Source organism: Haliotis cracherodii, unplaced genomic scaffold (assembly GCF_022045235.1).
Source record: "Haliotis cracherodii isolate W230 unplaced genomic scaffold, xgHalCrac1.p SCAF_3, whole genome shotgun sequence".
In the NCBI taxonomy this organism is placed as follows: domain Eukaryota; kingdom Metazoa; phylum Mollusca; class Gastropoda; order Lepetellida; family Haliotidae; genus Haliotis; species Haliotis cracherodii.
Genome location: NW_027266286.1, coordinates 3,163,795 through 3,176,264, shown reverse-complemented (window position 1 = coordinate 3,176,264; position 12,470 = coordinate 3,163,795). Strand labels below are relative to the sequence as shown.

Sequence of the window (12,470 nt, the reverse complement as noted above, 5' to 3'; positions counted from 1 at the left end):
ACAGCCGTACGGTCACCTAGAGTTGAAACATAAAACTGACTTTTCGGCCATTGTCGTTTAGGTAAAAAACTGTTGAATTGTCAATCACACTGCCACTTAGTTACAACGAGTTGGTCAAAAAACAGTCACTGAGTGTTTTATGTTCGCCGTCACCTTTAACACAGCTGTATATATGGGGGCGCCGGGGTGTCGCCTTAGAGGTGGCGGAATAATGGACGCGATGACGCATATCGCTGCAGTGTTAATCGTAAGTAAGCTTGTGTTTTGTGATTTTACAAAGTAGATGAATGACATGTTCCCAAGTGTTCCGAGGGTTTAATGGTGCCAGGGTTTTGGCACGTTTGACTACACCAATGATGAAATGACAGCGTGTTGTATTATCACATCAACGTAAAGTACTATAATACTGACTCACATTGGACACTCACAATCAGGGCCCCGTTCCACAAAGCAATCGTCGTAAGTGCTTAATCTTACGACAGTCGTAAGTCTATGTTAAAGTATGGGAGTTACGATAACCTTAGCGTTACGATCGCATTGTGGAACACACACCAGGCCTCCAAGCTTGAGAAACGTGTTTCCATCTCCAAACACATCCAATGGGATTCGAACCTTTACGACAACATTGTTGTGTTTGATTATCTGAATACACAAAACAACTTAACTTGATTTCGGGGCCATTTTTGCTAAAAAATACAAAAATTCGAATGAGCGTTTTCAAAGCGTTTCAGTCTATTTTGTTTTGCTACATGATTGTATAACGATGCTGTTTTCTTTCAGTAGATCATTGATGCTGTCACGTAGCTTAACTGTTTAGGGTGATGGGTGCTTAACTGGTTGCGTTTTACCACGTCCGAGATGATTTTAACAGTCAATGAATACATTGAGAAGTGTTGCAATAATAACACAATCCTGTTTTGTTCAACTTTTCGCATCGAGGAGAAAATAGTAGTTTTGTTTAGTGTTACCACATCGATAGTAATATGCAACAGTAACTGTTAGCTTACCTCACAACGCTGTAAGTACCTAAATGGAAGTAGGTAGATGGGAGTAAGTTCACGTTGATTTGCAAGTGAAGTTTTAACTAAGCTTTCCTTTGATTTCCGTTAATAAAATATATTACGTTGCCAATCTTACGACCATCAATACAAATAAACAAGTGTCTACTGTAATATACATTATCTTGACACTGTGGATAGTTCATAATTAGCTTTATTCACAAAGGAGTGTAGGCCAGCGACCGATATCACATGGTGTTCAACAGAGAGACGGTGTTACTTTGTTCTATCACAGCCCTTCTTAGTTCTGTAGACTTATATACAGACATTGCAAGATTCTTTAAAATTTAGGGGCACGGGTGGCCCAGTCGTCTAAGGCGCCGCGATTCGCTGTACAGACACGCTAGAATCCTATGATTGTGCGTTCGAATCCAGGGCCCACTTGCACAAAGCGATCTTAGCACTAAGATGATCGTAACGCCAATACTTTAACATAGGCTTACAATAGTCGCTGCGCTAAGATCGCTTTGTGCAAGTGGGCCCAGGTTTGCCCCGATTATGTTTCTAGGTTTGTCAGCACAATACCCGTGCTCGTGGGTTTCCTCGAAGTGGTAAAAGTCTGAGACCTGCATCACTTCGGGCTTTCCTTCCACATTAAGCTGACACGCCGAGATATAACTTGAATACTGTTAAAAGCGGCGTTAAACCCAACATACTTACTCACTCAATTCTTTAAAACATCTTCAATTTTACTGGACATGAGCGTATGAAATTTATTCATAGAAGGATTGAAACAGAATTGTGCTGGTATATTACAGTTCCTGATTGATTTAGATCACAAACAAGGATTAAAATGGTACTCATCTTCTATTTACAATTTGTTACAGAGTAAACATATTCCCTCGCATCTTGGTTGTTTGCAGTGCCATCCGGTTTCAATTCTTAACTGATGGGAACTTCATCTTAGTTTTGCAAGACTTTCTAAGCTATCTGCCATATTCTCCACTTACCATAAGGAGTTGGAGTTGATAATTTTACGCGTAGGAAACGCGTGCATGCGAATAAATGAATCACCTCAATGTCTTTACAACTATCTAACCTTCAAATATCGTACATCAAAATAGGACACATTTTTGAAATATATCTCATATGGTTAGGATTGAATTGCTGTCATTGTCCTAAATATACCACACATAACATTTTCTGCTCGCAACATGGCACCTAAAAGAAGCTTATTCCATCACAAAGATTAAGAAAATAATATTCCAAAGTACGAATATGATGTAACACATTCTATTTGTGTGTCATGATAAAACTATTGTACATATCTTGACATAATGCCACCATTCTTAAATGCAAGTACTTTGGTTTTATCTAAATTAACAGACAAATTGTAGTCAGAGTAAAAACTATCCAAAGTATCAATCTGTTTCTGAAGACCAAAAAATGGTGGATGAAATAAGTTCCACATCGTCAGCAAACAAAAGCAGAAATAATTGAATGATATCTGGATGAAGTTCATCAGCATGTTCATTACAAAAACATTGAGAACAATAGTGGGCTTAAAACGAACCCTTGTCTTAGGCCCAGTGGCCATTCTAAAGGGTCTGACAATATGTTGTTAGCTCTGACACATGCTTTAATACAACAAAAAATGAATTTAAGGCATTCAAACTCCTCTACATATTAGAACATACCATAGTTTATTTCTATTACCTAAATCGAACGCCTTAGTAAAATCCACAAATGCAACATAGAGCTTGCCACGTTTTTTGACAAGTACCTCTGTATAATGGAGTGCAAAATACGAATATTGTCTGTGGTGCTATTACCCTTTCGGAATTCTGCTTGTGATTAAGATATTCTAGCATATGCCTCTGACCAAAATGTTAATGGCTTGTTTAACATAGACGTATATAATTTGCTAAACACACTCAACAACGTAATTCCTCTGTAGTTATTAGGTGTGTGTGTATGACCTTTCTTATGTAAAGGTATAATTATGCCTGTGCTCCAAGATTGTAGAAAATACGCTAAATCAAACAATATATTAAAATGAGTTCAAGGTATGGTAATAACAAGTCATGGACATCTTTAAAGAATTCGGCTATCATATCATCCGATCCAGCAGATTTGGATGATTTTAAGTCCATAATACATTGGTGTATTTCACGTGGTGCATTTGGTACATCTAACATACTGACAGCTGCATCATCAACATGGCCATCATTGTTATCATGAATAACTGCATCAACATTACCATTTGATTAATGAAAGATATTGTCAAAATATTGTACCAATCATCAGTAATTACATTAAATTTTGGATTGTGTAGATAACTTCCAATCATATATCGTACCGTTTTCCAAAGCCTCTTTTGCATTATTTACGTTGCCTGTTAGTGTATCACGAATAGAATCATTATACCTTCTTTTCTTCTCCCGTGATACATTAGTGTAATCATGTCTTGCTCTTTTGTAATGTCTGAGAGACCCGCTATCTTTACGCTGTCTAAAAACCAGTACAAGTCCGTGGCATTCACATCTATAGGACTTGCATTCCTTGTCAAACCGCACTTTAGAGTGATTACCTTGATCTTTACTTTGTCTTCATTGACTCAGACGCTGCACAAACCCAATCACCCAACAGTCATATAGAGAATATCACCCGAGTGTCTTTTGATATCAAATATATCAACACGAGTTGATAAAAGTGGAAAAATCCGAGGCTTGCCGAGGATTTTTGGCACTTTTATCAACGAGTGTTGATATATTTGATATCAAAAGACACGAGGGTGAGATTTTATTTATCATCCAACATCATTCTTTCAACTTTTTCAATTTGTAGACAGTAATTAGCAGTGTCTTCAGTGTAAAAAGTACTGCAAACAGCTTCAGTAGCAGAGCCATTAGTGATGTCATTTGATTGTGACGTCATGGTAACCAGTGATGTCACAATGGTCTGCAAAGCATTGTGATGTAATTTCATTGCAGCGATATCTACAGTGTAGATATCGCTTGATCTCATCCAAGCGATATCTCCTGTGGGAGCCAGTTTTGGATGATAAGTTGTTTTATCTATATCACAACATTACTGTAAAATATCCTGAAACTCAGGAGAAAGGTGTTTGTCCCTGAGTAGACCCAGCTGATTGACGTCTCATTAACCTTGTACATCGCAGGAGACGCACGTGCACTTGTCTCGTGTAGTCAATGGCGTGTGACTGATATAGTCATGTCACAGGCAGATGTGATGGATCTGGCCTAGATTCGATATTGAATTTACAGCACCACGTCAACAAGGGAGGCGAAGCATGACATAGTCAACCTCATTTGCTCCCGAAGAGCATATAAATGTGAAGTCACCAATACCGGCATCTTTCAAACATCTGCCATTAAGTATGTTCATATTAAAAGATATACATAGATCTAGAGGTTGATGTCCAGATGTATTTATTTAGTCCAGGTTATAAATACTGGGCCCTGTCACTCCCCTATCTCATACAATGTATCTGTCGTAGTCGCCAGTGTGGCAGGCTTGATGTTTGCACGTAGACGGCGTCTACCATCCCGACTATTTCTACGATCCCTAGTGTGACGTGGTGTAGTGACGTCCGGTGTGGCAGAAGTCGTTGTGTATTCGTCCGTTACCATGTCGTTACTTCCTTGGTCGGTGTTTCCTGGACATCGTTGAGGCTTAACCTGCAATCAGAGATGAGAAGACTTCCGTTCATATAGTAGCCGTACTATGTCTGTTCCTTCAGGTCGTGTAGCGTGCTCCTCTGCCGTTTCGTCAGGTCATTCACTATCCCTATAGCATTATCCCTAAGACTGTTCCTGAGATCTTCCACACAGTACATCAGAGTGCGTGGTGTCTTGCTGCTACTGGGTCGCACACTACCTGGCCTATGTGCTCTAGGTAATGCCCGGGGTGATTGGCTCCTCGTTTTCTTTAGCGCTGTTGCTCAATGTATCGCACACACACTGTCCAGTTTCATCACACCTTTCAGGCAAGTCATAGATAACACCATTATGCCGTCTACTGTATTAGTTCTTGTTGGTAAATATCTGGCTAGATCTCTCGTTGATTGTAAACCGAGCTGATCTAGACTTCAATACAGGTTTCGAATTTTTCTGATCGTTCGTCCAGATGATCAATACCTGGTAGGAGTATTTCTTCTTGTGACTTGAGATCATCCAAACTTTGTATTTTACTGACCTTTTGTTCCGTTATTAGTCTCTGCTTTCAGCTCCATCATATCCGACGAAAACTGTTCTTTCACAGAGTTTATGACAGATATCAGTACTTCGTGTCTTTTTAAAGATGCATCATAATCATTCTTGGTGCAGGGTTTAATTCAGAATCGCCATATAAAGTTAACAAGCTGGAACTGGAACTGGTGAATTGAAGAAAGTGGATATTTGCCAATTGATTTTGAAGGCCTGAAAAAATAACATTTCTCACCTATTGTTTCAATGCTAGATATCACGAGTTGTCCCGCATCTCGACCCATGTTGAATCCCAGTTCACACAGATGATGCAGAGTCAACCCAACAACAAGAACTCTGCAGGTCACCAGAAGAGTAGCCACTCATCTGTATCCTAACTCCACCCTACTTGTCCACACTGTGCTGGGCGAGCAGCTGCTTTCAACATGGCGTCTCGTAGATCTAGCCGGGTGGCTTGGGTGAAAAGTCCCAGTTCTCTGTCTCCAAACTTCCACCGCTGATGGTGCGATCTTGTTGTGTGAACTCGTGCACGTCTTAATTCTTCGATCGAGTGTTTAATTTGATACTTAATTAGACATTATTTCTGCAGGGGTCTGTCGACCGTGATTCTCTATCCAAGGGAAACAATAACAATAAGTACACAATTGTAATAATATGTTACATAAAATAATGAAGAATCTCTCTTGTATTCTGAAGTTGAGAGAGTGAGTATGGTTTTCCGCTGCTTTTATTGACCAATATCACAGCGGGGGACACCAGAAATGGAGTCGAACCTAGGCCTTCAACATGACGAGCGAACACATTTACCACAAATCTACCCCGGCACTCCGTGAAGATAGGGGTGTATCACATACTTAGTACTGCTCATGTAGATGCACAAAGTGAAGTCACATGCACATACTGATGTCACATGCACTTAGTGAAGTCACATGCACATACTGATGTCACATGCACTTAGTGAAGTCACATGCACAAAGTGAAGTCACATGCACATGTTGAGGTCACATGGACATGTTGAAGTCACATGTACATAGTGAAGTCACATGCACACATTGAAGTCACATGCACATATTGAAGTCACATGCACATGTTGAGGTCACATGGACATGTTGAAGTCACATGTACATAGTGAAGTCACATGCACACATTGAAGTCACATGCACATATTGAAGTCACATGCACATATTGAAGTCACATGCACATAGTGAAGTCACATGCACATATTGAAGTCACATGCACATATTGAAGTTACATGCACATATTGAAGTCACATGCACATAGTGAAGTCACATGCACATATTGAAGTCACACGCACATATTGAAGTTACAGGCACATATTGAAGTCACATGCTCATATTGAAGTCACATGCTCACTGCCGCGGTGACGGGACGCTTGTTACAGGTTGCGACGCTGGAGGCTGTTGACGGTACCAACTCCAGGTACTACTCCGCCGACGTCGATTTCCCCTTCCCCGGCACCTACAACTGCGACGTCTGTACTGTAAGTCCTTCATAAGCACTTGTTGCATGTGTGTGTACTTGAAACGTTAAGTATGGCTTATTCTGACAACTTGCCGTGAAACACTGTTAGTCCTTAAACCTGATCTTTCGGACCATTTCTGGTTGAAACATTTACATACACGTGTACAGAGGACGTCAATCAGAACTCTACTTTATTATTCCGGACATTTGTTAATCCGGTTGACTTTAATGGGAAGGGTAACGTCCGGATAAACGGGACTTTGTTGCATAATTCTCATTATGGGGGCATGGTACAAATATCAGTTCACTCTTAGTTACAATGACCAGCACTTCGATGACGTTCAAACCTTCATAACCTTAACGGTATTCCCGAGCAGAATAGGCCATGACGTCCATATGCTTGTATTTAGAGCTGAATAAGTGGGGCGGTTACAATGTCATGCTCCTGTAACACTATCCCGACTGTGTGGAATGTTTCTATAAAGCACCAACCATCGGTCTCTGTCTGGTCAGCTGCAATATATCGAAATAGACAAGTGCTGACTGTGGCGTAAAATATCATATACCCACTCACTCGAAGACATCGGACATTTTAGCTAATGTGTTTCCTTCCTTCCTTCCATCCATCCTTCCATCCATCCATCCTTCCTTCATCTAGTTTCTCATGATATTATTTCATTCATTCATTCATTCATTCATTCATTCATGCAATTCATTCATTCATTCATTCATTTATGTATATATATTTAGTTATCATTATTTCTTTCCTTCACACAAAGTATAGGTCTTCATCAATTACATTCATTTATTCGTTGCATCGTTTGTTCCTTTTTCAATTCACTCATTCGTTCATTCAAATCATATATTTATCAATTTATTGACTTTTCAAACTATCAACCGTTATAATTCTTATTCCTTCCTTGTATGATGCTGTCGCCTAGGTTACAGAATGTGCTTCTGGTTTCTTCTGCCGAGCAGTGGGTGCAGCAGGGTTGCCTGTTACACCGGCCTGTGTTCCCGCCGCCTCCATAGGTAGGGTGATACACTGGTTGTCGATATACATGGATTCCACATACGTGCTATCACCTGTATGTAGTATCAGACACACGCGCCACTCCTTATATGTAGTATCACACATACGTGCTATCACCTGTATGTAGTATCAGACACACGCGCCACTCCTTATATGTAGTATCACACATACGTGCTGTCACCTTTATGTAGTATCAGACACACGCGCCATTCCTTATATGTAGTATCACACATACGTGCTATCACCTGTATGTAGTAACAGACACACGAGCCATTCCTTATATATAGTATCACACATACGTGCTGTCACCTGTATGTAGTATCAGACACACGAGCCACTCCTTATATGTAGTATCACACATACGTGCTATCACCTGTATGTAGTATCAGACACACGAGCCATTCCTTATATGTAGTATCACACATACGTGCTATCACCTGTATGTAGTATCAGACACACGAGCCATTCCTTATATGTAGTATCACACATACGTGCTGTCACCTGTATGTAGTATCAGACACACGAGCCACTCCTTATATGTAGTATCACACATACGTGCTATCACCTGTATGTAGTATCAGACACACGAGCCATTCCTTATATGTAGTATCACACATACGTGCTATCACCTGTATGTAGTATCAGACACACGAGCCATTCCTTATATGTAGTATCACACATACGTGCTATCATCTGTATGTAGTACCAGACACACGCGCCACTCCTTATATGTAGTATCACACATACGTGCTATCATCTGTATGTAGTATCAGACACACGAGCCACTCCTTATATGTAGTATCACATATACGTGCTATCATCTGTATGTAGTACCAGACACACGCGCCATTCCTTATATGTAGTATCACACATACGTGCTGTCACCTGTATGTAGTATCAGACACACGAGCCACTCCTTATATGTAGTACACACATACGTGCTATCACCTGTATGTAGTATCAGACACACGAGCCATTCCTTATGTGTAGTACACACATACGTGCTATCACCTGTATGTAGTATCAGACACACGAGCCACTCCTTATATGTAGTATCACACATACGTGCTATCATCTGTATGTAGTACCAGACACACGCGCCACTCCTTATATGTAGTATCACACATACGTGCTATCATCTGTATGTAGTATCAGACACACGAGCCACTCCTTATATGTAGTATCACACATACGTGCTATCATCTGTATGTAGTACCAGACACACGAGCCACTCCTTATATGTAGTATCACACATACGTGCTATCATCTGTATGTAGTATCAGACACACGAGCCACTCCTTATATGTAGTATCACACATACGTGCTATCATCTGTATGTAGTACCAGACACACGCGCCATTCCTTATATGTAGTATCACACATACGTGCTATCATCTGTATGTAGTATCAGACACACGAGCCATTCCTTATATGTAGTATCACACATACGTGCTATCACCTGTATGTAGTATCAGACACACGAGCCATTCCTTATATGTAGTGTCACACATACGTGCTATCACCTTTATGTAGTATCAAACACACGAGCCATTCCTTATATGTAGTATCACACATACGTGCTATCATTTATATGTAGTGTCACACATACGTGCTATCACCTTTATGTAGTATCAGACACACGAGCCACTCCTTATATGTAGTATCACACATACGTGCTATCACCTGTATGTAGTATCAGACACACGAGCCACTCCTTATATGTAGTACACACATACGTGCTGTCACCTGTATGTAGTATCAGACACACGCGCCATTCCTTATATGTAGTATCACACATACGTGCTATCATCTGTATGTAGTATCAGACACACGAGCCATTCCTTATATGTAGTATCACACATACGTGCTATCACCTGTATGTAGTATCAGACACACGAGCCATTCCTTATATGTAGTATCATACATACGTGCTATCACCTGTATGTAGTATCAGACACACGAGCCATTCCTTATATGTAGTATCACACATACGTGCTATCACCTGTATGTAGTACCAGACACACGAGCCACTCCTTATATGTAGTACACACATACGTGCTATCACCTGTATGTAGTATCAGACACACGAGCCACTCCTTATATGTAGTATCACACATACGTCCTATTACCTGTATGTAGTATAAGACACACGAGCTATTCCTTATATGTAGTATCACACATACGTCCTATTACCTGTATGTAGTATCAGACACACGAGCCATTCCCTATATGTAGTACACACATACGTGCTGTCACCTGTATGTAGTATCAGACACACGAGCCACTCCTTATATGTAGTATCACACATACGTGCTATCACCTGTATGTAGTATCAGACACACGAGCCATTCCTTATATGTAGTATCACACATACGTGCTGTCACCTGTATGTAGTATCAGACACACGAGCCACTCCTTATATGTAGTATCACACATACGTGCTATCACCTGTATGTAATATCAGACACACGCGCTATTCCTTATATGTAGTATCACACATACGTGCTATCACCTGTATGTAGTACCAGACACACGAGCCATTCCTTATATGTAGTATCACACATACGTCCTATTACCTGTATGTAGTATCAGACACACGAGCCATTCCCTATATGTAGTACACACATACGTGCTGTCATCTGTATGTAGTATCAGACACACGAGCCACTCCTTATATGTAGTATCACACATACGTGCTATCACCTGTATGTAGTATCAGACACACGAGCCACTCCTTATATGTAGTATCACACATACGTGCTATCACCTGTATGTAGTATCAGACACACGCGCCATTCCTTATATGTAGTATCACACATACGTGCTATCACCTGTATGTAGTATCAGACACACGAGCCACTCCTTATATGTAGTATCACACATACGTGCTATCACCTGTATGTAATATCAGACACACGCGCTATTCCTTATATGTAGTATCACACATACGTGCTATCACCTGTATGTAGTATCAGACACACGAGCCATTCCTTATATGTAGTACACACATACGTGCTATCACCTGTATGTAGTATAAGACACACGAGCTATTCCTTATATGTAGAGGTCTTGTTCTTCCATTTACATAAATAGCTTCTTTAAAGTATTAGTTTTATTTTTGTATTGAAACAGCACCAACGTTTCCTACGCCTAAGTGTGCTCGTGGTGGGGGCGATACGGCAGTCTTCCAGAACGGGAGCATGATATCCTGCTCGGCCAATCAAAACTGTCCTCTTAACTTCGTCTGTTCGTCAGGCGCGTGTTGTCTGGATATATCTCTATGCTGTAAGTATACTACCCAATGAGGCTGATGCTGATGCTGCTGATGATGGTGATGGTGATGGTGATGATAAGAACATTTATTATGCCTGAAAGTGAGAATGACCAATCAGAGAGCAGAACTACTGACCCCACATGAGCCCGTATACCGTCAGTAAAAATCCAAGATGGTTGATACTAAACCAATATGAGACCGTATACCATCAGTAACAGCCTTCTTGGATTTTCCAACACCCACCTCACATATTTCACATGGGAAAGCTGGTACCGAAATTCGTTATTTGACACCGTTTTTTTGTTTTACTATCATTAACTGTAATGTGCAAGGACATTAATTTGTTTTTTAGATCACATTCTTGACTTTATTGATAAAGATTATAGTTAAAAATTTCAACAAGGTTTGGCCTCTAAGGTTTGAAGAGTGGTCTCCCTTTGAAATCAGCAATGGCTGTCAGACGCTTTGCTAGTAGCATCGATGAGGAAATCTCTGATAAAAGGCAACATTTGCTATATGGATACCAGAAACTTGTAACTTTTCGGCATAATAATTTCGTTATGGTGTCTTTAGTTGCCGTATTCGGTGTTATATTAGATTAGTAATATAGGTAACCTAATATGACACCGTATACGGCAACTAAAGACACCATAACTAATACTATACCGTCAGTAAAAACCCAAGATGGTTGTTACAGACCCAATATGAAACTTCTTTTCTCCAGTCAGTCAACATATTGGGCGGTGCCAAACTAAGGCACCGAGAACAATGGCGAGTCGGACAACTTGGTACTTGGGATGCAAGCGTGACATTTCGAAAACGAGGTCCGCATATTTGCCATGTTTTTCCTCAATCTTGTCAATCACATTAGTGTCAAAAGGGACATAACATTTAATGATATATATGATTTCATTGGATTCATCTATTATTACTATTATTATCATTGTGTGTGTTGAGGCAATAGTATCTTGAGCTGCGTCCATGTTTACTTTCTGCAACTGTAAGCTGCCACTAAAGCCGGCGTCAAACATGTCTCATTGGTATCGTTGACTCCAGCCAAACAGGGCAACTGCCCCGCCCGCGTGAGCTGGTGTGGGGTGAACAACGACTGCACGTCGGACAGCTCCTGCCCCGGGGACACCAAGTGCTGCTCCTACCCTGAATGTCAAGGTCGACGATGTGTCAGACCTTTATTTACCGGAAGATAGAAAATCGCCATCTTTAATTCGTCTTGCCGAGAAAACCCACCAAGTTATTGTACTTCATTTAAGTGGGTATATTTTTGTACAAGTCTATATGTGACATCGCTGACTTGTTGCGCTGACCAATTATGTGAGACAGACAGATCAATAAAAGAATATTATCAGCATGCGTGGCTGTATTGTCATGTGTCAGATTCAGTCGAGGGTTTTGTTTGTATGTCACAGGTAACACATACATTCTTCGGGGCAGAA

At 40.5% G+C, this 12,470-nt stretch overlaps 1 protein-coding gene across 1 annotated transcript; it reads left to right on the top strand.

Annotated features, from left to right (window-relative positions):
• The first annotated feature begins 211 nt into the window (after positions 1–211).
• Positions 212–12,224, top strand: LOC139474464 (perlwapin-like). Its single transcript, XM_071257499.1, has 5 exons — positions 212–247; positions 6,630–6,728; positions 7,651–7,741; positions 10,875–11,027; positions 12,073–12,224. Exons 1-5 carry the CDS (start codon positions 212–214, stop codon positions 12,222–12,224), a joined length of 531 nt encoding a protein of 176 aa, XP_071113600.1.
• Positions 12,225–12,470: the final 246 nt, after the last annotated feature.

What these genes read in the sequence shown, in the direction of transcription:
- LOC139474464 (XM_071257499.1), top strand. Translation starts at nt 212, where the DNA reads ATGGACGCGATGACGCATATCGCTGCAGTGTTAATC. An exon ending in ACAACTGCGACGTCTGTACT is followed by an intron (nt 6,729 to 7,650) that starts GTAAGTCCTTCA and finishes GCTGTCGCCTAG; the next exon opens with GTTACAGAATGTGCTTCTGG. An exon ending in TCTGGATATATCTCTATGCT is followed by an intron (nt 11,028 to 12,072) that starts GTAAGTATACTA and finishes CGTTGACTCCAG; the next exon opens with CCAAACAGGGCAACTGCCCC.